Source organism: Muntiacus reevesi, chromosome 2 (genome assembly GCF_963930625.1).
Source record: "Muntiacus reevesi chromosome 2, mMunRee1.1, whole genome shotgun sequence".
Lineage (NCBI taxonomy): Eukaryota > Metazoa > Chordata > Mammalia > Artiodactyla > Cervidae > Muntiacus > Muntiacus reevesi.
In genome coordinates, this window is record NC_089250.1 from 195,404,684 (window position 1) to 195,429,639 (window position 24,956).

General features: G+C 46.9%; 1 protein-coding gene across 1 annotated transcript; it reads right to left on the reverse strand.

Moving 5' to 3' along the window:
- Window positions 1-330: 330 nt before the first annotated feature.
- CLEC19A (C-type lectin domain containing 19A) lies at window positions 331-23,208 on the reverse strand. Its single transcript, XM_065920304.1, has 5 exons — window positions 23,121-23,208; window positions 10,568-10,733; window positions 4,957-5,050; window positions 1,619-1,751; window positions 331-410 (listed from the first exon to the last, which is right to left on the reverse strand). The coding sequence occupies exons 1-5, from the start codon at window positions 23,206-23,208 to the stop codon at window positions 331-333; spliced, it is 561 nt and encodes a 186-aa protein (XP_065776376.1).
- Window positions 23,209-24,956: the final 1,748 nt, after the last annotated feature.

Here is a 24,956-nt window from a genome sequence, read left to right on the forward strand (position 1 = left end):
CAACCAACATGTGCCAAAGAGACTGCTTCAAGAATGGGTGTTTGCCCCAAGCCAGGCCAGTGAGATTCAACTCTGAATCTAGAACCACCCCTGGGCTTTTATTACTTGTACCAATAAATCGACCATCCTTCATGTATCAGGCCAGTCTGAGTTGGGTTTCCTGTCACTCATGACCAACTGATTACATTGTATCTTAAGATGTGCTTGTATAAAATCTCTGGGATATTTGTCTTCACTGTGTGTTTGACATTTATTGAGTGTTGACTTTACATCAGGTAGAGCTACAAGTCAATGCTGGAGCTGGGCTCGCGCAGTGAGGGCGAGAATGCATCAGTGAATGGTCAGAGCTGCGATCTTGCAGACAAAAGGGAACTTCCGGCTGCAGGTGTTATCATTCCATGACCTCAGAGCTGTGGTGGGAAAAAGCAGACTCTGTGTGAAGGTACACCTACCACAGTAAAAGTCACCCCACCATCCCGCCAAAGTAAAAGTCCTCTCCCATAAGCCTGGTGTCTACACTGGCATCCCTTTCTTGCTGATGCTTGATGCGGCTGCTGTCCAGCCTTACTCTCTCCTAAGACTAGTGTTGACTTGTTATTGCGGAGAGGCAGGACAAGCCTCACTCAGAGGCTTGACCCAGCTCTGACTCCAAGGCGGCTCCCAGAATAGCAATTTGCTCCCCTAATCAGAAGAAGAAAAAGGAGCCGATCAGTCTTTGGATCTGGAGTAGATATCGAAACCCAGCTCCATAGTTGCTTGCTGTGCAAACTCAAACAAATCACTTAACTTCTCCGAGCCTCAGTTTCTTCATCTATAAAATGGAAATATTAATTTTTATCTCTCATGATTTTTACGAGCAGCGATGATGCTCATGGTGATGGTGATGACTGCTGATAGCACATGCAAACCACTGTAGTCACTTTATGTCCCTTATCTTCTTTTTCCTTCCCATCAACCCTGTGAGTTAAGTGTGACTAGTCCCATTTTATGGATGAAGAATCTGAGGCACCAAGAAGTTGGCTACTCAATTTACAAGCGGTGGAGCTGGAGTTCAGACAAGGATACTCAACTCCAGAGTCCATGCTCTTGCCACTGGGCATATCAGCTGTACCTCCTTCAGGGCTCAGAACAGCCCTGTGGGTGGGACCGATGATTATAGATGAGGAAAGTGCATCTCAGAGAGAATAAGCTATTGCCTCAGGACACAGAGTTAGAACGCAGCAGGACCAGGACTTCAGCCTGGCTGGGTACTCTTCACTACTGCGCCTGCGCACTCTTCCTGGCTTCCTTTGTTCTAATGTCCACGAGCGCAAGCCACATTCAGTGCGTTGCTGAGCTGACATAAAAGCACCATCCTTTGGTCTCTATACAAGTTTCTTGCTTTCTTTCTTTTCATGCTTCTGTCTCTAATGTCTTTTCATCCAAATCACAGTTTGCATGTCAACAACACACCATTAGATATTATTTAAAATGCATCCACCACAGAGAATGGCCACGTCCCTAACACCTCCAAGGGGCCTCTGGCCACTCTCCAAGGTGTTGAATAACTTACAGTGCCTCAACCGTCCCTGGTGCCTTCCAGCACCCCTGCAAGAGCCCTGGTCTCAGGGGCACCTACCGCTGGTGGGCCGGTACCATATCTGCACGCAGTCCTCCTCTTCTGGGTCTGCATGGACGCCGTCGTCCGGCTGGCTCCCATCCCAGTAGCTGTAATCATAGGGTGAGCCATCTGTCCATTCAAACTTCCCTTCCTGGGGGGTCGCACCCAGAGGCAAGGAGCAAGCCAAGGAGAGAAAGATCAGACATGCAAGCCATCTCCAGCTTGGAGTAACATCTAACACCTTCATACCTAACAGTGCAGAAGCCCTCACTTTTATCTGATATACTATTATTACCACCATAACTGGTAAAGGTGAAACCCTGTGGCACAAAAGCCCCTCCATGTCCCCTGCCTCTTGCTTGTAGAAAACCTGTAGTCTCCCAGGCCTCCCGTGAGCCACAAAAGAGCAGGTTCAAACAGTTAATGATTAGGACACTGGAATCACAGAATCTGTAGTTCCCCCCTGAAGATATCGATGACAGTGTCCCATGCACATTCCTGAGTTGTTTTGCGACTACTGTGATTGGCACAGAGGGGAAAAGCTGACTGCATGAATGACCAGACTGCATCCCTGACATAAGCTGCTTCATCTTGTGCAGCACTGGATCTATGCTGGCATAGTACCCAGAACTGGCTTCAAGGAAATGAGGACAAACTGATCCTGGAGTTGAAGGATCAAGATGATGCTGATCTGACCACCGCATGACAAGTTTCATAATGACTGTGGGAGCTGGCTGTGCTGTTCTGCATATATCCCCCTGCCTGTGCACCCCTGAAACTCCCCTTTAAAACCTTTGCCTCCTAACCAGCAACTGGGAGACAGTTTGGGGGACCCATCCACCATCTCCCCAGGTTTTCAAAATGCAGCATCTTTCTTATTCCTTCAACCCTGTCTCTCAAACACTGTCTTTTGAGTTTGGTTCCAGCTCTGGCTGGCAATATTACTAGCTGTTGTTTGTTGAGGGCTTACTATATATCATGCCAGGTGGGCATTTTGTCCTCACCATCCTGCAAAGCAGAAATTGTCATCTCCATTTTATAGATGAAACAACTGAGACTTAGATTAGTCTACCCAAATTCACACAGTTAATAAAGCATTAGTGCCAGGATTTAAACCCAGGTCTATCTGACTCCAGTACTCAAGACCCTAACTATTACATTAAAAATTTTTTTTCTACCAGTGAGTGGAAATCATTCTTCATCTTTTTCTATCTGTCCAAATAGTGTGTATTTTTCTTGCCTGCTGTGGAACCACTCTGACCAATTACAAGAAAAGTCCTGTTGGGAATTTGATCGGTGTTGCAATAAATGTGCAAATTAACTGTGGAAAGAATGACTTCTTTGCAATGCCCTGGAACAGAAGTCATTTCTCCATTTATTCAAGTTTTTAGAAGAGTCTCTCTGGAAGCATCGATGATTATGGAAGCCACGTTGTATAATGGAAATTGAACGCACCTTCTGGGAGAGAGACTAGAGCCTGGGATTCCAGCTCCTCTCACTTCCTAGCTCTGGAGTCTAGACAACTTACTTAACTTCCCTGAGCCTCAGTTTCCACACCTGTAAAATGGAGTGAATATCTCCCTCAGAAGAATTATTGTGAGAATTTAATAAGTTGACAGCACTAGCAGACTTAGCTAGTGCCTTGCATGTGGTACCTAGGACTGAAAAGAAAAGTATAAAAGCAAGTCCTTTTACTGTATCATTTGTTATTATTATTCTTAAGTCTTATGAGTTCCTTAACTAACTGTATTCATAAGCCAATTTTAAAATTACTACTATAATGGGACATTTTGGTTCTTTTTTTAAGTTACAGCTTCTATATAAGTTCTTGCCAGATGAATTCTGCTGATTGTTGTTAAACTATCTTTATTGAGCCTGGCCACTATTGTTACTTCTGCTTCACTAATAGCAAGTTCGACCACACTAAATGAGCTTTCACCGTGTGCCAAGCACAGGCTAAATCCTTCACATATATTGGCCCATTTACTTTGTACAACCAGGCACCATTATGATCACTCCATTTCACAGCTGAGAAAACTGAAGCTCAGAGGTGTAAAAAAAAAAAAAAAATTGTCTCAAAGTCACCTGTGTGTGTGTGCTAAGTTGCTTCAGTCGTGTCTGACTCTTTGTGATGCTGTGGACTCTAACTCACCAGGCTCTTCTGTCCATGGGATTCGCCAGGCAATAATATTTAGTGGGTGGCCAAGCCCTCCTCCAGGGGATCTTCCCAATTCAGGCATTGAGCCCGTGTCTCTTACATCTCCTGCATTGGCAGGTGGGTTCTTTACCACTAGCGCCACCTGGGAAGGCCCCAGAGTCAGCTATTAAAGTAAATGGTAGAACAGGTGCTGGAAATGGAATCCTATTCCCTGCAGTGCTCTGAGGCAGGGTTGGAGGTGTACATATAGGAGAGATGCTCAGGACGCAGCTTGCCTGGGGTAAGTCAGCGGACAAAATCTCCAGGTGGAGTCTGCTGAGATATTGCCAGGTATGAGATCTGGCCCAAGCCAGCCCTCTTTGGCCTTGTTCTCCCACCATCATTCCACCAACTCCTTCCCCACTGCCTCCCAGACACACTGGTCTTTAGTGTTCTTGAGTGTGCTGTGACTCTCGCGCCTCAAGACCTTTGCCCACGCTGTGCTCTCTGCCTGGAATGTTCTTCCTCTGACTGACTCCTATTTGTCCACTGGACATCAGCTTAAATGTCTCTTACTCAGGGAGGCTGAGGCAGCTGTAGATGTGCCCTGCTCAGAGCTCCTTCAGCAGGACCTGCTGGGGGAGCAGGGCTGACTGACAGCTCGTTGGACCCAGAGCTGCATCCACAGGGAGAACGTGCTTCCTCCATGATCACGGGTATTAGTTCTGGACCACTCCTGCACAAGTGGGAGTCCTGGAATGGGCATCCTCTGCCAGGGGATGCCCCATTGGCTTAGCCAAGACTTTCCAGAGTGTTCTGCAATCTGAGGCTCTCCCCATCCCACCCACCCCCATCTCCTTTCACCAGGCTCATTATGGGCTGAAGGTCTTCCCTCCTGCCATATATACCTGCCTTCTTTTTTTCCTTTGCAGATATTTTCCCTCAAAAGCCTCTTACCCATCTAATCAAGTTTTTGTGTCTGTTTTTTGAGAATCCAAACCTAAACAGAGCCCATCACTGGCCATCTGATATGTTTCCATCCTCATCTCTTTCACAACATTTATCATATTCTAACTGGAGTGTCTTGGTGTCTGATTTCTCTGTATGCTGGGCGTGTGGCAGGGACCTGGCACATAGGTCCCATGTGAAAAGCTGGTTAAATCAAAGTGGAACCTTGGCTGGAGCTTCCAAGAGGGCGTGATGGCCAGCACTTGCTCACCTGCCTGTGATCGTGAAGCCCTGTCCAGATGTCAGCTGGAATCCCAGGAACACAGCTGTTCACAAGGTCGTACACAAAGACATTCTCCTCCCAGCTGCAAAGGTAAGAAACCCAGGTGCACATTACTCCTTGCCTCTTGGCGCAGGATTAAGTTGCAAATCAACAGCAACCTTTGCTAATCCTCCTGGATCAAAGTAAATAGAGAATGTGATGCAATCTGGCTTTCTCCTTTTTCTTTTTTGCCTAGGGCACCCACATGGCCTGTCCTGTCAGGGGCATTTCTGCATTTTTTCCATGCCAGTGCAAAGCAGGACTCAGCACTGCTATTTATCCTATAAACTTAAGTCTATCTCAAAAACACTAGCAAATAAGATGGATTATATTGAAGAGACAAAAAAAAAAAAAAAAAAAAAAAAGGAATTGGCATTGTATTGCACACACCAAATAACAAAAATCTCCACTGGATGTTCTTGCTCTTTCTCAAAAGCCCCCCCCCCCCCGACCCCCGCCCCTCTACAGTGCTAGTCCTTACATAGCCTCCTCTCTCCTAATTTTTTTTTCTCACAGAACATCTTCAAAACCTTTGGCTTTGCTGGAAAACTCAACTAGAGGCTTGAACTTGCATAGTCAACTCAGCAAAACCAAATCCTGAAATTAATTATCCACCTTCTTCAACAGGTGTCTTAGGCCATTCAGGCTGCTACAACAAAATACCACAGTCTGGGTGGTTTATGAACTATAGGAATTTATTTCTCACAGTTCTGGAGGCTGGGAAATGCAGGATCAGGGTGCCAGCATGGCCAGGTGAGTGCACCTTCTGGGTGCATACTTCTTGCTGTGCCCTCACATGGCAACAGGGGGCAGGGGGGCTCTGTGGAGCTCCTTTTATAAAGGCACTAATCCTATCCATGAGGGCATCACCCTCAGAGCTTAAGCATCTCCCAAAGGCCCCACTTCCTATCACCATCACATGGGGCATTAGAATTTCAACATATGAATCTTGTGGGGACCAAAACATTCAAAACACAGCAGAAAGCATTAGTGGGATTCTCACCTCCTACTTCAAAGAACTTATAAAGTAATTTACCTAACAAAAGAAATTGGTGGAGGGCCCTGGAAGTAGTCTGCTGCCTAAAAGAACACTTAATCCATAACTCCTTTCGAAACAGGATTATGTTGAGGTATCCTTTATGTTGAAAGAGATTACATCTGCTCCTGATGGCTTCTTCTAAATGACCACTCTATAGACTGCCACCTTGTCTAGAACACCTGCCCATCAATTTCATTTTGCTTAAGGTGTTGGTAGCAAGTCAAAGCACACATAATGCTGTGCCATGCTGTGTGTGTTAAGTTATGTCCGACTCTTGCAACCCCATAGACTGTAGCCCGCCAGGCTCCTCTGTCCATGGGATTCTCCAGGCAAGAATACTGGAGTGGGTTGTCGTGCCCTCCTCCAGGGGATCTTCCTGACCCAGGAGCTGAACCCGGGTCTCCTGCATTGCAGGCAGATTCTTTACCGACTGAGCTATAAAGGAAGCCCTAAGCACACATAATAACTCTCCTTAATTATGTGTTTGTGGAAGACATTACCAACCCATCCCAGAAGCACTCAGAACTCTGGTTCTCAGAATCTTTCTCAACACAGTGCTCTAGGCAGTCACACACTAGGAGTTGCTAATCAAAACTGTTATAAATTGAATGCTTGTGCCCCTCCCTCAAATTCATATATTGAAATGCTAACTCCCGATGTCACTGTATTAAGAGGTGGGGCCCTTGGGAGGTGATTAGTTCATGAGGGTGAAGCCCTCATGAATGGGATTAGTGCCCTTATAAAAGAGGCCCTAGAGAGCGCCCTGGCCCCTTCTGCCTTGTGAGGATACAGCGTGAAGATGACCATCTGCAGACTGGGGGTGAGCCCTCACCAGGACTTTACAACACAAGGCACTCTGATCTTGGGCTCCAGAACCGTGAGAAACACATTTCTGTTGTATATCAGCCACCCAGTCTGATATTTTTGTAACAGCAGCCTAAATGGACCAAGATAGATATTATTAGAAGCAGTGGAGAGGAAAGATGGCGGGTGGGGCAAGGCTTACTTGCCCTCAGAAAGAAGATCTGACATGGGCACACTAAGTGAGTGCTGACCTCTTGAGACACCCATGATTATAATTAATAAAAATAATTAAGAACTCTCACTATGAAGCATTATGTTACCTGAGTGCTTGTGTAAGAACTTCAGATCCATTATCTCCTCTAAAATCCTCAATCTTAAAAAGCTTAGTGTAACTATTGATGTTTCCCAGCTGAGGACTCTGACTCGGAGAGTTTATGTGACTTGGGTAAGATCACCAGGTAGGAAGTGGTGGAGTGGGGACTAGCCTATGGCTGCCTGACTCTAAAGTGCTCTTAATTTCCTCCTTTATAACATCTGCTGTCCCCATCCCCTAAGTTTCCCAAACCTTCAAGATCCTGATCCAGGACTAGTTCTTCCAGGAAACATTCTGTGAGCACCCTCTATATAATCCTTGAACATCTGTAACAGAAAGTTTCCGTGCTCCCCAGGGTGGCTGCTAGGCTTCATTTTCTGCTTCTCAAGATTGTGTGTGCATGCTAAGTCACTTCAGTCCTGTCTGACTCTTTGTGACACTGTGGACTATAGCCTGCCTGGCTCCTCGGTCCATAGGATTCTCCAGGCAAGAATACCGGAGTGGGTTGCCATACCTTCCTCCAGGGGATCTTCCCAAAAGCAGGGATTATACCTGTGCCTCTTATGTCTCCTGCATTGGCAGGCGGGTTCTTTACCTCTAGCGCCACATGGGAAGCCATTTCTCAAGTCTCCTCTCTAAATGGGCTGCAAGGACCACATGGACCAACCTCACACCTTATTTCTATGTGGCATCTCATCTCACACCATCGCCAGGTTCTGTTCAGTGTTGATGTTCCAAGACCATGTGTTTTATCTAACATTAGAGTGGTATGATTTGGTGGGGGGGACAAAGTATTCTCCAGTCCAATGTGTCTTTGCTGTTGGTCCTATCCAGCGAAGCACTGGCATTCCCATGTGCCCCCTCATGCACAATTCGGAATGTCCTACATTAACTACTGAACATGCATGGTGCACGATCGTCTAGGGGAGTGGCTGCCCTGCCATTAAAATGGCACTAGAGTCACCTTTATTCAATGGCACCTGCTTGGAAAACCATTTCAATATTTCATCGTGTTTTCCCCATATGTGGTCAAAATAACTGGGAAATAGAAATGCCCGAGGTGCTACTGTAAGTAATAAGGAGTGAAAATCAAATGAACTTAATTCAATTCAACTGTCACTTGAAGCAAAGATGGAAATTATTAGGTAAGCGGAAAGGCTGAGAAACTTAAACTTTAATTAGATGCTCCATGAACATAAGTTGATTGTGCGTTTAATTATGAAGGAAAAGAACAAAATTACAAAGCATGAAAAAAATGCCAGAATTAGAGAACTGGATTGTGTCTCAGAGACAAGATGTAATTAGAGATTTTATAATATCGTCTAGCTTTATGGGAACTGAACTTGGTTTATAACAGATGAATGTGTTGTGTAAATTCAACTTTCCTACATGTTTTTGGGAAAGTGTCACATGCCAGAGTAGAAAAATACCTGTATAAGAGAGGAGATGCTAGCATAACATTTGGGGAACATTTGTATAAGAGAGAAAAAGAGGGATGTCAGGAGTTGAGAAGAGAAAGGAGGTAAGTTGAGGCAGAAAAGAACAGAATTTGAGTCAGGGGCTGCTGGAAAGCCCCCAAATCTACCTGGAATCCTTCCTAGTGCCTATTAAGCCAAGGGCTCCATGGGGCAGGCTGGGCTGTCCTTCCCGTGGACCGCCAAAGGGAAATCTTCATGTGGAATCACCTTTAAATTTCCTCTTTATTACATATATTTAATTTTCCTCTATAGGCCGGGAGTTTTTGAGAACTTATTTTATCCATTTTTATATGTGCCAGTCATATGCTGTGCTGAGCTCTCTATCACAGGGGATTTGACTCTGAAGACTGCCTTGCCCAGGCTTCCACATCAGGTGCCCTCCACGCAAGGGGAGGCAACTGATGGAGGCTGGGAGGGTGAGAGAAACCAGGGTGTTTCTTTCCCTCTCTGTCTGGGGAGGTGCTGGCAGGGGCTGCCTGGCTTCTGTGGCTCCAGCTCCCATCCGACTGACCTGCCCTCCAGTTAGGGGTGGAGCTGGCTTCCTGCTGGTGTGAATCTCTAGAAAATCTACTGCGTCTTTAAGTTCTCAGAGTCCATCCCTTACGTGTGTATGAAACTCCATGTTAAACATTTGGAGTGATTCCTGTTTTCCTGGTTAGATGTTGATTGCATCACTATATACTTCAGCACCACCAAGGATACAGTGGATACATTGCTAGATGAATCAATGTGAGGATTCAAGAGTTGTTGTTGTTGCTTTTAACTAAGATTGAGGACCCCTTCCCCGTTTGTAACAAAACTCAGCGACTCTAAAGCGTAAAGAACCAACCAGCGTCCTAACTTTAAGTCTCTGAGATCCTTGAAAAATCAGGAAAGACTGTAAATTTGTAGCTTAGGGGCAACGGAACACATCACACCTGGCTTCAAAGAACCCACAAATCAGCAAGGAAATCAGATGTGAAAAGAAGTTACTAAAGTGATGAAGAAAGTGCTCTTTGGGAGGTGGATATGTACAGTCAGGTGCCACCAAGTCTGGAGTGACTTCAATGCAGAGATGGCAGAGCTGGGTCTGGAAGGTTAAGAAAGAGTCTACCTGGAGAAGACGGGATGGGAGTTCCCAGTGGAGGGAACAGAATGTGCAAATATGCAAGAGTAAATGGGCTGGACCACACTGGAGAATGTCAAGATGGTCCGTGTGGCTGGGGCTTGGGAGGCATGGAGTAATGTTGAAGGAAGCTTGGTGGGTGGGCTATGGAAGCCACCTGCTCAGGTTCAAATCCTGGCTCTACCACTTCACAGAAAGATACCTTCTTGGAGCCTTAGGTTCCTGTCTGTGACATGAGGGTACCAACCTAATATGGTTTGCAGGAACTTGATGCTTATACATGCATGCATGCTAAGTCACTTCAGTTGTGTCTACTCTCTGCAACCCCATGGAATGTAGCCTGCCAGGCTCTTCTGTCCATGGGATTCTCCAGGCAAGAATACTAGAGTGGGTTGCCATGCCCTCCTCCAGGGGATCTTCTCGACCCAGGGATCGATTCCATATCTCTTGTGTCTCCTGCATTAGCAGGCGGATTCTTTACCACTAGCGCCACCTGGGAAGCCCAACTCTTAGCAAATAAATGTCAGTTATTATGCCTTATGTTATGCGAGTTACATGTATGTTATGAGTTGTTTCATTGGTTCAAACCCCCTGTGATACTGAACAAGGCATGGCATAAGTTTGGCACTTATAAAAATGGACCTTCCAGCCTGCAGTTTGCAACCCTTGCTAAATGCTTTGTCCTCTACCGCCAGGGCCAGTTTCAATGACAGTAACAGCTGAAATTACCAAAGAAAAACACCAGTGGAAGACACCATTCTATACATCCCTTTCCAAAGGGGTGCTTGACTGGGCTACAAAGGACAGAGGAGTTCACTCACCTGTGGATGGAGGCGAGTTTGGCGGACTTCCTGCCGATGGAGAACTCCGAGCAGTAGAAGTCAGCCTCAGCCCAGGTCTTATTGAGAGGGAAAAATCTGTAGCAGTGGCCTTTGAACTCCATCCAGAAGAGGGGGCACAGGGAAGCCTGGGGCAGCTCTGGCATGGCTGGGGACAGACAGAAACGGGCTGGGAAGAAGGCTGGCCAGCAAACACTGATGCTATGGCTTATGACATCTTTTAAAGTATAAAAGTAAAAAGCGATCCCAGTATGATTAACACATGCCTAAAATTTACAAAATAATAAAAGTAATATGTACTCATTATAGAATCCTTGGAAAATGTTACTGCCTTAGTGTTTTTCTTCTTGTCGTGTTGACGGCAATGATTTTTTTAAATGCAATTGTGGTTATATTGTCCATAAACCCCTATCGGTATTCTGATTTCTAAAAATTAGAGTATAAGCATTTTCCCTCATATTATTATAAATTTTTGTAAACATTGTTTCAAACAGCTGTTGAATACTCCCCTGAGTGGCCACCCCCCCCCCACCAGAGTTTATTTAATCTTTCCCCTATTTTGGTCTAATTAGATTGTTTCCTGTTTTTAAAAAAACAATTAGAAAAAGTGCTGAGATGAAGAGCCTTGTGCACAAAGCTTTTGCAACATTTCTGATTTTATGGGGAGAGATTTTTAAGGCTTTGATACAATTTGCTAAATTGCCTCCTGAAAGCAATTTCTACTCCCACAGTGATGTCTGAGAATGCCCATCTCATCGCGCCCTTGCAGGCACTGTTACCACTTTAATGGAAATCTTTGCAAATTTTATAGTCAAAAAAATGGTATCTTATTTCAATCTGCAATTCTGGGCTCTCTGGCGAAAGCGGATATTTCCCTACATGTTTAATGACAAACAACAGCCAAGACTATTTATATCTTTAGCCCATGACTACTGGGGTTCAGGATGTGTTCTTAATTCTGAAAGGGGACAAATGATAGGCTCATGTTTGAGACAGTAAAGTTCTTCAACATCTCAGCCCCTCTGGGGGGCCTCTTAGTGTGGTTTGGAAAACCAGGATTGAAGAAGACCAAGCTGGGGAGAAAGGCATGCTGAGAACCTGCCTGGAACTTGGATGTGTGGCTCAGCTGTGAGAGCAGGTACCAGGCGGTGGTGAAATTGTTAGACTGGAGTCCAGAAGCCTGGGTCCCAGCCCCAGCTCTGCATCTCACATGCTATATAATGCTAGCACCTTCTTTTCCTTCTCAGCGGTCAGGCTAGCACCTCTTGTGGTATCCGGGGTGTGGATCTCTGCCTTCAAAACCACTCTATTAGCTGGCTAGGCTCATGAATAAAGAAGTAGTGGACCACGTTTACCAAGCATTTATGATGTGCCAGACACTTGCTGGGGCTTCCCTGGTGGCTCAGAGGTAAAGAACCTGCCTGCCAATGTGGGAGATGCAGGTTCAATCCCTGGGTGGTGAAGATCCCCCCTGAGAAGGAAATGGCAAGCCAGTCCAGTAGTCTTGCCTGGGAAATACCAGGGACAGAGGAGCCTGGTGGGCTACAGTCCATGGGGTCACAAAGAGCTGGACGTGACTGAAGCTAATGAGCCCAAGCACGATGTCTGTACACATACAACTCTATGGATATTTCTGGGGAAGGAAAGGGACAGTTATTTTAATCAACAGAGCTGAGTTTCCCTGGTGGCTCAGACAGTAAAGAGTATGCCCACAGTTCAGGAGACCCAGTTCAATCCCTGGGTCAGGAAGATCCCCTGGAGAAGGAAATGGCAACCCACTCCAGTACTCTTGCCTGGAAAATCCCATGGATGGAGGAACCTGGTGGGCTATATAGTCCATGGGGTCACAAAGGGTTGGACAGGACTGAGCGTCTAACCCACACACATGTAAGCAGGGAGCTTCCAGCTGGGGCCTGTCTGTCCCTGATGAAAGCCACTGGGCTTTTCTGTTTGACTAGAACCAGCCCTCGTCCCACCCCAGGCTGCTGTGCTGGTCAATCCTGGCTTGTCCCACCCCTCCCCGCCAGTCCTGGCCAATCGTCTTTCAAAAAGTGCCAGTATCCAAACTGGGGTCAGCTGATCCAAAATCTGCTCTCTTAACCCTCCCTTATATGCAAAAGGGGTTATGGGGTTAGTGAGCTCAGTACCTCTGGCCCTTCCCTGCTCCTCTCTGGACCTCGATCTCCTCCTTTCTCAGCCGAGAGCACTGGTCTAGAGGACATTGCCTCATGCTGAGAGGGCTGAGGGACCCCTCGTGAGGCTGGGTGTTGCTGGGCTCCCTGTGGGCACTTTGCCAGTGCCTTACAGAGAGAGGCAGCAGAATCACTCCCAGGGGTCTCCTTTTGGAGCACTTCCCCCTTTGCATGAATGAGAAGCAGCAAGTCATTTCCATCTGCTTTCCACCCATCACTTATAACCAAGGACACACATTGGGAGAATTTGGCTATGTCTGTGCAGGAGTTAACTGGAACAACTGACCCAAGACGATGATATTTGCTGGTGCTAAACAGTTTTCCCCACTCTTACCCATCCTACAATTATTTTACATCTGACTATGCCAAAGCCTTTGACTGTGTGGAGCACAATAAACTGTGGAAAATTCTGAAAGAGATGGGAATACCAGACCACCTGACCTGCCTCTTGAGAAACCTGTATGCAGGTCAGGAAGCAACAGTTAGAACTGGACATGGAACAACAGACTGGTTCCAAATAGGAAAAGGAGTACGTCAAGGCTGTATATTGTCATCCTGCTTATTTAACTTATATGCAGAGTACATCATGAGAAATGCTGGGCTGGATGAAGCACAAGCTGGAATCAAGATTGCTGGGAGAAATATCAATAACCTCAGATATGCAGATGATACCACCCTTATGGCAGAAAGTGAAGAAGAACTAAAGAAACTCTTGATGAAAGTGAAAGAGGAGAGTGAAAAGTTGGCTTAAAGCTCAACATTCAGAAAACTAAGATCATGGCATCCAGTCCCATCACTTCATGGCAAATAGGTGGGAAAACAGTGGCTGACTTTATTTTTCTGGGCTCCAAAATCACTGCAGATGGTGACTGCAGTCATGAAATTAAAAGACACTTACTCCTTGGAAGGAAAGTTATGACCAACCTAGACAGCATATTAAAAAGCAGACACATCACTTTGTCAACAAAGGTTTGTCTAGTCAAGGCTATGGTTTTTCCAGTGGTCGTGTACGGATGTGAGAGTTGGACTATAAAGAAAGTTGAGTGCTGAAGAATTGATGTGGTGTTGGAGAAGACTCTTGAGAGGCCCTTGGACTGCAAGAAGATCCAACTAGTCCATCCTAAAGGAGATCAAGCCTGGGTGTTCACTGGAAGCACTGATGTTGAAGCTGAAACTCCAATACTTTGGCCACCTCATGTGAAGAGTTGACTCATTTGAAAAGACCCTGATGCTGGGAAAGATTGAGGGCAGGAAGAGAAGGGGATGACAGAGGATGAGATGGTTGAATGGCATCACTGACTCAATGGACATGGGTTTGGGTGGACTCTGGGAGTTGGTGATGGACAGGGAGGCCTGGCGTGCTGCAGTTGATGGGGTCGCAAAGAGTTGGACACGACTGAGTGACTGAACTGAAGTATTCATACTAGAGATGGAAGTGGGGGATATAATCATCCCAGTTTGCCCAGGACTGTCCCAGTTCTAAATCTGAAAGTGGCACATCCCATCCCCCACCCCCACCCCTTAGCTGATCTCCTGGAGCAGTGGTTCTCAACCAGGAGTGATTTCAATTCCCAGGGGATAGGAAGCAATGCCCAGAGACATTCTTGGTGGTGGGCCTATTGGTATCCAATGGGTAGAGGCCAGAAATGCTGCTAAGCATCCTACAATGCCTGGACAGTCCCCACAACAAAGCATTTTCTGGCCTGAAATGTCAATGGGGGACTTCCTGGTGGTCCAGGGGCTAAGATTCCACACCCCTAATGCAGGGAGCCTGGGTTCAGTCCCCACATGCCGCAACTAAATATCCTGCATGACGCAAGCAAGAGCGAAGACCTTGCATGCTGCAACTAAGAGCTGGGGCAGTCAAATAAATAAACAAACATTAAAAAAAAACCCAAACCAACAACAAACTGTCAATAGAATTCCTGCCCTAGATGGAAAGCCGAATTCTAAAACATAAAATAACCCCCTGGAGCCACAACACAAAACATCACAGCAAATGTCCACGTTTCTCAACCCATCTGTAGTTTCTTCGCAAAAATTGCACCAGAAAACTGATTAGAAGTAGAGTTCGGGTTCTTTCTCTAATTTTAGAGTTAAAATGTAAAACTGTCACAAACCCGTGGCTTAAAAGCCCCGGGGCTAGAACACCGTGGTTAAATTTAACCGTACAGACTTCATGGAAGGATGGTGCAGAGGGCAAGTCTTGCTTTTCATCCCGAGTCTGAGATAAAGCAGACCAACTTCTTTGTCATCTCTCACACGAAGGAAGGATTCCCCGCTCCTCATCCGGTGTAATCTTCCCCAGAAGGTGGAACTTTTTAACCTTCTCTCTGTTCCGTGAGAGGTCTCTGCTCTATGAGGGGATTCCGCTCTCAATGCTCTGCTTCAAATGGCTCAGCCGTCATTCCCCCCCATCCTGGGTGGAGGCTAACTCCGCATCCAGAGCGCTGCTGCGCATGTGCTCACTGCTTTGGTTTTCTTCTTTTGTTTCCTGCCCCTGGGCGCCCCCAACACTTTCCTGGAAGCCCGGCTTACTTTTCAGTTTTTTTAAGTTTAAGTGAAGTCGCTCAGTCGTGTCCGACTCTTTGCAACCCCATGGACTGTAGCCTACCGGGCTCCTCCGTCCATGGAATTTTCCAGGCAAGAGTACTGGAGTGGGTTTGCCATTCCCTTCTCCAGAGGATCTTCCCAACCCAGGGATCGAACCTGGGCCTCCCACATTGCAGGCAGACGCTTTACCATCTGAGCCACCAGGGAAGCCGCTACTTTTCAGTGGATGTCTGTAAAAGTTTATCTGCATTTCTAGATGTCTATAGTGGAGCCATTTTCTGCTCTCCGATTTACCAGAAGTTCTGATCTGGAAGTTTCCACCCTCGTTGTCCTCTCTTTTCTCTTCCTTCATTAAAAAAAACCACAACTTTTAATTTTGGAATAAATTTAACTTTATGGGTAAGTTGCAAAAATGGTATACAGAGTCCTTGAATCTACTTCTCTGTTTCCCCTAATGTTACCATCTTAACATTTCCATGGTACTTTTGTCACAACTAAGAAATTAGTATAGGTACATACTCTTCGGGGCTTCCCAGGTGGTGCTAGCGGTAAAGAACCTGCCTGTCAATGCAGGAGACGTGAGAGGCTAGGGTTCGATCCCTGGGTGGAGAGGATCCCCTGGAGGAGGGCTATGGCAACTGGCTCCAGTATTCTTGCCTGGAGAATTCATGGACAGAGGAACCTGGTGGGCTACAGTCCATAGGGTGAAAAAGAGTCAGATGTGACTGAAGCAACTTAGCACGCATGCACTCTTCACTAAACTACAGTTTTATTCAGATTTCACCAGATTTTTCCTTACCTGTTCCCAAATCCAGCCTAGGAAACCCCATTATGTTCACTCTACCTTAGTGTTTTATTTAATATCAACTATCTTTGATATCAAATACTATCACTGTCTTGATTAAAACAATTGTTCCTTTCTTTCCCTAGAAAATGCACAGTGATGTGTATACGCATACACACAGACACACATACTTTCCCCCTATTATTTTTGGCCTCACTGTGTGGCATGTGGGATCTTAGATCCTGACCAGGCATTGAACCCTTGCCTCCTCAGTGAAAGCAAGGAGTCTTAACCACTGGACTCCCAGGCAAGTCCTATACACACACACGTTTGATTAGACAAAACTGACAAGAATTGGCTGGAACTGGCCAGAATTGTCTGGCGTTGTTGGATATTTTCCCCAAATCATCTTTACCTCTTCTCTTTCCCCCTCCTCTTATCCAGTCAATTTTTAAGTCTTGTTTATTCCACCTCCCAGTACCTCTGCAATTCCTTTCTCTCTCTGCTTCTTTTTCTTCCTTCCTCCCTTCCTTCCTTCTTTCCTGTCTTCCTCCCTCCTTCTCCTCCCTTCCTCCTCTCTATCTGTGTCTCTCCCTTCCACATTCTTCCTTCCCCCATAGTCTCTCACAGAAACCTTCTCAATTGCCTTTTGGCTGTTCTTTCTGCCTCATCTCGCCTTGCAGATCCAGAGAGATCCTTCCAATGCCCTGAGTTGGTCCTCACCTACGCCCTCCAGGAATGCCCGTCGCCTTTGGGAACAGCACTCCCTCCTGCCCCTGCAGCTTATCCCATCGCTCACAACATGTTCCAGATTTGCTTCAGCTCTTGTGTGTTCAGTTCTGCAGATACTTGCCTTGGCCTGTCTTCAGCTGATCTTAGTTTCTTCCTTGAGTCTTGACTGTGCCGTGGCTTCTTTAGGGAAGACAAGGTAGGAGCCCCTCTGAGAGCCCCTAGAGCCCCCACACCAACCGTTCACGCATCCCCATGAATTCTTGTTCAGTCTGGCCTCCCCCTGCTCAAGGTCTTCTGTGATCACCCCTCTCCCTGGTGCCTGGCACATAGTAGGTGCACAGTAACTAGTTTTGAATGACTAAATGCATGCCAGGGAATCAAACATTGCTCCTTTGGGTCAACTGCCCCTTTGAGGTGGGCAGGACAGTGGTGAGAAGGGTGTGGGCACTCCCTTCTCTCCCATCATGTGTCCTGATGCCTCCAAACTGGTCTCTCTTGCCTCTAGGATGGCATGCCCAGACTTTTCCAGCTGAGCACTGAGGGCATTGACTGACCCTGGGTTTCCATATTGTTCAGCACAATGGCTGCTGTGAGAAGCAGTGTCAGCATCACCAGGAAGCTGTGAGCAATGCAGAGTCTCAGCCCCCACCTTCCCGCCCTCCTCCCCACTCCTGGTCCCTTTGATTTTCTCCACTGAGCAAGTGGTGGTTATGGATGCCTGGGGTGAAACCGACCAGAAAATGGGGCTGTGACAGGTCACTGCTCAATTAATCCCCTTTCCACCTGGACAGGCAAAAGTCTTTAATTGGGAGGACCTGGGAGGCAAAAAGGAGCTGCTTGCCTACACTGGGATGGTAATAAACTCCACCCGCCTGGCATCCCACTCCCCTCATGCCCCCTCCACCTCCTTTACCTCTGGGATTTTAGAAACAAGCATTAGAAGGATCTCAGAGGACTTTCATCAACCTGTAGCTCAGAGTAAACTCAGCTAAGCTGTGTCTCTTTTGTGAAGAGATGTCTATAGCTTTATCGTTTGACAGGTAGTGATGGTAGCATAAGAACCAGGGCCCACCCTACTGAGCTTCCATCTGAGCCACGCAATGTGTCAGGTGTTTTGTACATAACAATTCATTCAGTCTTCATATATCTTATAAGGTAAGTATCATGATCCCCCAACCCCCACTCCGCCCCCCTCCCCCGCCTTTATAGATGAAGAAATCAAAGCACAGAGAATTTGAATAACTTTCCTGAGGTCACAGCACCTAAGTGGCAGACCTGCATGGCTCCAGACCTAATTTAGAGATTCCTGCTATATTGAAGCCTATTTCCCTGTCTCAAACTTGATGGTCTGGTCATTCGTACGTTCGCTTATTTGTTCAGGAAGTCTTATTTGAGCACCTGTTTGGTCCTAGGTAGTTGGTATGTACTAGAGATACTATGGCATCTTATACAGAGGTGACTTCTGGCCTGATGGATCTTACACTCTATGGAGACTGACATTAAGAAAAATAAGCACAGAAATAAAATGTCATTAATACACAGTTAATATGGATTTGTGTCATGCAGGCAAAAGCTTGAGGGAGCATCTCCAAATTATTTCAGAAACTTGTCATTTGTTTGCCCCTTTTCTCTCCCTAGTTGAACTGGGGGCCGCCCCCGGGTGCCCACTGGGGATTACGATGACACCAGAGTGAGTCCCCTTCCCGGATGGGGAAAATGCAGGGTGTTGTATAACACCCGTTATACAGGATACAGGAGCACCTGAAAGTGGTACATAACCCAGATTCAGGGACCCAGAGAGCTTCCTGGAGGGGGTGATGTGAGACCCCTACTGAGATCTGAGGGGTGAGGAAGAGTCAGCAGAAGAGTGTTCCAAGTGGAGGGCATAGCATGTGCAAAGGCCCAGAGGTATCAGAGAGAAGGGAGCATTTGGAGAATTGCAAATGGTTCAGCCTGCCTGGGAATTTGAGAGAGGGATGAAGCTGGAGGTGGTGGAGAGGAGGGGTGGGATGTGGGGGAGGGATGCACAAAGAAGCTTGTTGCTCTGGAAACCAAGAGGCCAAACTACATGGTATTTTACCTCAATTAGCAGCACCAAAGGCCCCCAAAGTCTCCCAGCTGGGGTGGGAGTCAAAGCTTTTGGAAGCTTTGAGCTTGTTAAGGAAAGAGGACACGCCAGCAGTGTTTGGGGCTCATTTTTTAAATCTCTCTCTCTCTTTTTTTTTAAAGAATAAATTGTCACCTTCCCACACGATCTGGCGGTTTGCTCCTCTGGCCCCAATCCAGCCTCCCACAAACACACTACCCTGCTGCCTGCTACCCAGATGAGCCTTGGGAGCCAGCCGGGAGAGAAGGGGGTTCTGGGGGCCACGTGTGCCCCCTTCCACATCACTACTGGGCCCCAGATGTCCCAGGGGGTCAGAAGTGTCTCCCAGTGTCCAGGAAGGTGGCCCCTGGGAGAGCTCAGTCATCTGCAGCACCTCCCTGGTCCATATACCCCACCCCCAGGGCCTTCCCACTGAGCCCTGGCTGTGATGTGCAGAACTACTGGTCCCAGGCCTCTCATGCCTGAGCATTGCTTTCCCTTCTCCAGGGCTGCTCTTGTGGGCTTATGATACAGAGGAGACAGCACTGGGTGGTTTTTTATTTTGCTCATAACAGTGGCCATTCATTGCATGCTAAGTATACCTGTTGAGACCAAACTGAATCAAGTGGGTACCTGATTCATCCCCCCTTTACAGATGCAGAAACTGAGGCTCAAAGAGGTTAAGCTCCCACAGCTAAAAAGTGGCAGTGTCAGGATGAGACTCAGGTCTGAAGCACTCCAGTGCCTCCAGAAAATATCTTTTTTTGGTCTTGTTTTCTCATTTGTAAGACAAACATATTAAACAACAAATTTAACAGTGTAATGGACTGAACGTTTGCGTCCCACCCGCAGGTTCATATGTTGAAATCCTACCCCCAGTGTGATGGTATTGGGAGCTGGGGGCCTCCAGGAAGAAACTAGGGTCATAAGACGTCATAAGGGTGGACCCCCATGATGGGGTTAGTGCCCTTATGAGAAGAGGAGAGACAGCTCTCCTCTCTGTGGCTATTTGCAAAACAGGAAAAGAGCTCTCACCAGGAAGTGAATTGGTCAACACCTCAATTTTGGAGTTCCCAGGCTTTAGAACTGTGAGAAATAAATCCCAGGGGTTTAAGCCTCCCAGTCTATGGTACTAGGTTGCCAAAAAGTTCTTTTGGGTTTTTCCAAAATGTCTTATGGAAAAACATGAATGAACTTTTTTGGCCAGCCCAATATTGTGTGATAGCAGCCTGAGCTGACTAAGAGCATCATAATTAAGCAAATAATTCAATGTTTCCTGGGTGCTTATTTGGCTTGGGGTCTGTGCTCTCAAGTCACAGGCTGGAGGGAAGAACACATAACACACCTGACCATGAGTCCTTACATGCCAAGGAACATTCTAGAAGTGTGTAGAGGGCTCTCTGACCATACAGGAGGGGTAGGGAATAGGCTAGAGTGTCCAGGTCAGGGGGGGTTACTCTAGGATCCAACTCTATGATCCAGACTAGAGGGCGACTCTCCGTTGCCCAAGCCTCTGTGCTCCAGCCTCAGAGCTTAGACTCTGGAGTTAGATTACTCTGGTTAAAAACTCAGCTCTTTGTGCCTCAGTTTTCTTCTCTGTAAAATGGGCATGATGATAGTGCCTACTTCACAGGTAAGCCAGTGCCTGACTCATAGTAGGCGTTCTAGTAAACATGAGATATTATTACAGCAGGAACAGCCTCGGCCCTGGAATATTCCTGGAGCTGAGAATATTCCTGGTGCAGGAGAAGAAGACGAACCAGGCCCACTCTCAATAAGGTTGGGTTTTGGCTGTGTGCCCATCTTCATGGTCTGCACAGGCTCACCAAGACCCCAGCTAAGCACTCTCTAGTCCCACATCAACACACACACACTCACACTTACAAACCCAAACACTTAGCTCACACATTCTCTTCTGAAATCACTTTGCTCTAGTGGATTTGTCCGCTCAGGCTTGAATTGGGCTTTCCGCTGGGCTGGATGGATGAGGACCTTGGTCAGATTACTTGCCTTCCATAGGCCTCAGTGAGCACAACTGTAATGTGGGAGGATCAGGCTGAGTGGACTTCTGGGACCCGTCCTTCCAGCTCCAACTCTGAGGTCTCTAAAGTTGCTGGGTTGGCAGGGATCTCGGTCTCCCCATCTATATAGTGGGGCTGAGGCATGGGGCTAGATGTCTGGAAGTGCCTTTTTGAAGGCATTTTTGTCACAGCAGAAAACGGTGTCTTCTGGCCAATTCTCTCATAACATCAACAACCACAGTGGCAGAAGTGGTAAGGTAATAAGCCATTTTTCAAGCGCTTATTATGTGCTAAACTCTTCACTTGCATGATCTCATTGAAGATTCTCCAAAACCATTATTATCCCCACTTTCCAGAGGAGGAAACTTGAAGCTCTGAGAAAGGTCTCACGGGCACAAACTGGTGAGAGAGTAGGACTTCCCTAGTTGCTCCCACTCTCAAACTCAGCCTCAGGCTTTTCCACTTAATGTTGGGCAGAAAGGCAAGATCTTGGAACACACAAATATCCTTTGAAGATATTCTGTCCGATTTCTCTCCTGTTCACCCATTGCACAGATGAGAAAATTTAGGCACAAGAACAAGGATGCAAAGACACCATTATGGACTGAATGTCTGCATGCCCTCCCAAATTCCCATGTCAAAGCCCTAAACCCCCAGTGTGATGGTGTTTGCAGGTGGAGCCTTTGGAAGATGATAAAGGTTAGATGGAGTCATGGGGTCCCCATGATGGGATTAGTGGCCTGAGGAAGAGAGACCAGAGCACTCTCTCTCTCTCTCTACCATGTGGCCACTTGCAAGCCAGGAAGAACGCCCTCTCGAGGTAACAGATCAAGTGGCATCTTGATCTTGGACACAAAGCTTCCAGAATGCTTCTTGTAGTTGAAGCCACCCAGCCTGTGGTATTTTGTTATGGCAGCCTGAACTGACTAATACAAATACTCAGAGAGTTTATGGCAGACCAGAGCCCCTGATGCTGGCCCAAATGAACTGACCACCCTTTACATCCCCCATCACTAGGGGTGCTAGATTAAAAAGTGCCCAGTAAAATTTGAATTTCAGATAAACAAGTAATTTTTAGTATAAGGTATGTCCCATGCAATATTTGAGACACACTAAAAAAGGATTTATTTTTTACCTAAAATTCAAGTTTACCTGGACATCTATCTGGTGATCCTATCACCCTTCTATTTAAATTCACCCCAACACTGTAACAGCTCAATAATGTGATCTTATGGGGACCTTACAGATGTTTTAATACAGTATTAGTTCTATTTTAATAGGGACAGAAATAGTATCTATGCCATAGAGTTATTGTGAGGATTAAATAAATCCATATATAAAAAGTGCTTAAAACAGTGCCTGGCATATAGTGAGGGCTACACAAGCATCAGTTGTTGTTATTGGTATTATTAACAGTTTTAAAACGATGTTTGGTGACGGGCGAGATCCTCTGCCTTGAAGGGATTAAAGTACTCAGGACTCTTCCTACCCCAGTCAGCGCCCCGACCTCCCTATTGAGTTGAAGCCCAATGTCCTTCAAGTAGGACACTGGGAGGCCACAGGGCTGTGTCTGATGGGTCCCAATCCCAGGGGATCCAGAAAATTTGCAGAGCTGAGTGTCACTAGGCCAGGTGCCAGGGAGGTCACTAGAGGGACCCCTATGTCCTCACGCATACCCAATGCTACGGCACAGCAGCAAGTCTGAAATCTCCCTGGGAACAGCTATCAGAGCCAAGGTGAGGGTGGGGAGCTCAGATGCCAAATCCCTAACAAAAACATTATTTTCAGATCTTCTTATAGTACCAGGCATTTTCCTCACATTATCTCATCTCCCTTGCACAATAGCCCCAGAGAGGGCCATTGTGACCACTGTTTTCTAAAGGCAACTGAGGCTCAGAGAGGTCAAGAAACTTGTGCCAGGTCACACAGCTTTCAAGATGCAATGCTGGGCTTTATCACCAGGTCTCTTTGGGTCTGGCCCTAGGACAATGTCCATCAGCTAGAGGGATAGGAACTGGCGGGGGGCTGTCAGGAAGCTTGGCTTGGCCCCCCAACATTCCTTGGGTCAGGCAGGCCTGCAGCCTAGTCAGTGAGGCCTCAGTGACAACTCAAGTATTTGCAGATGTCCTCCTCTCCACCTGCTCCTGGCCCTGGCCCCAGTGCTCACCTGGGCTGATGTTGATGTCCGTTTGTGGAAAGGCCTGTGCGGAGAGAACGGTCAGGACGGCCATGGTCCACAGCCCCGACTTCTGCATTCTGGGCCCTGAGACAGCCACCTCCCGGCCTGAGCAGGGGAAAGAGACCCTGCCGGGTCCGACGGCTCTCCTGCCCGGATCTCAGGAGGACTGGGTAGAGAGACCCCAGTCTCCGCCCTCTCCCCTCCCCTCCTTCTCCCACCTCCCTCCTCCCCGCACACCGCGGTCAGCTCAGAGTGACTGCTCGAAGGCTGCCCCTGGCTGGCCCTCTTTGGAGAACTAAGAGGAAGCACAGTCCTGCTTCCAAGCCACGAGTGACCTTGGGTGTGGGTTTTCATCCCTTGAGACTGTAAGATGGGACAATAGCAACATGCCCATCCCAGCCTGGCAGAGGAGACAAAGCTTCTTGGTGCCCTCGGACAAAGTGAAAATATAAGCCAGCATCTAGAATCGAGGTCTCCTTGGGCAACTCACCCGTGGATGTGACTTGTTGGATCTGTGCTGCATGGGCAGCATTAGTGGTAAAGAACCCGCCTGCCAATGCAGGAGACGTAAGAGAGGAGGTTTGATCCCTGGGTTGGGAAGGAAGATCCCCTGGAGGAAGGCATGGCAACCCCCTCCAGTATTCTTGCCTGGAGAATCCCATGGACAGAGGAGCCTGGCAGGCTATAGTCCATGGGGTCGCAAAGAGTGGGACACGACTGAATCGACTTAGCATGCACGCATGTGTGGTGTTTTAAAATTTCTAAAAATTTGTTGTCAGGGTATACAATCAGGAGATTTTAAGTGTAAGTCCAGATTTCTGCGCTCTGTTGAGAATCTGAAGATCTGACAAGACTTAAGCCTCATTTGCTCATGGGAACAATTTTGCGGAGCTCAATGGACATGAGTTTGAGTAAACTCCGGGAGTTGGTGATGGACAGGGAGGCCTGGTGTGCTGCACTCAACAGGGTCGCAAAGAGTCGGACACGACTGAGCAACTGAACTGAACTGAATGAGGGCGCCCCCTTCAGGCAGGGCCTCAGCACTTGGGCTCAGCCTGTCCCTACATCGTCTGAGCGGTGCTGAGCACTGGATTCCCTGCAGGGAATCCTGTAGCGAGGAGGAAGGCTGGGCGTGACATCTCCTCCCGGGTCTTTCAGAGGTTAAAGAAGGCACTGGGCTTTCTATTCTGTTCCATTGATCTATATTTCTGTCTTTGTGCCAGTACCATACTGTCTTGATGACTGTGGCTTTGTAGTAGAGTCTGAAGTCAGGCAGGTTGATTCCTCCAGTTCCATTCTTCTTTCTCAAGATTTCTTTGACTATTCGAGGTTTTTTGTATTTCCATACAAATTGTGAAATTATTTGTTCTAGTTCTGTGAAAAATACCGTTGGTAGCTTGATAGGGATTGCATTGAATCTATAGATTGCTTTGGGTTGTATAGCCATTTTGACAATATTGATTCTTTCAATCCGTGAACACGGTATGTTTCTCCATCTGTTTGTGTCCTCTTTGATTTCTTTCATCAGTGTTTTATAGTTTTCTATGTATAGGTCTTTTGTTTCTTTAGGTAGATATACTCCTAAGTATTTTATTCTTTTTGTTGCAATGGTGAATGGTATTGTTTCCTTAATTTCTCTTTCTGTTTTCTCATTGTTAGTGTATAGGAATCAAGGGATTTCTGTGTGTTATCCTGCAACTTTACTATATTCGTTGACTAGCTGTAGTAATTTTCTGGTAGAGTCTTTAGGGTTTTCTATGTAGAGGATCATGTCATCGGCAAACAGTGAGAGTTTCACTTCTTCTTTTCCTATCTGGATTCCTT

Bases quoted from the DNA above. Each gene is read 5' to 3' on its own strand.
- CLEC19A (XM_065920304.1), bottom strand. From the start codon at position 23,208: ATGCAGAAGTCGGGGCTGTGGACCATGGCCGTCCTGACCGTTCTCTCC. The intron at 5,051-10,567 runs GTGAGTGAACTC...TTACCTTTGCAG, and splicing joins AAACTCGCCTCCATCCACAG to CTGGGAGGAGAATGTCTTTG. The intron at 411-1,618 runs GTAGGTGCCCCT...TTCCCACCACAG, and splicing joins ATGGTACCGGCCCACCAGCG to CTCTGAGGTCATGGAATGAT.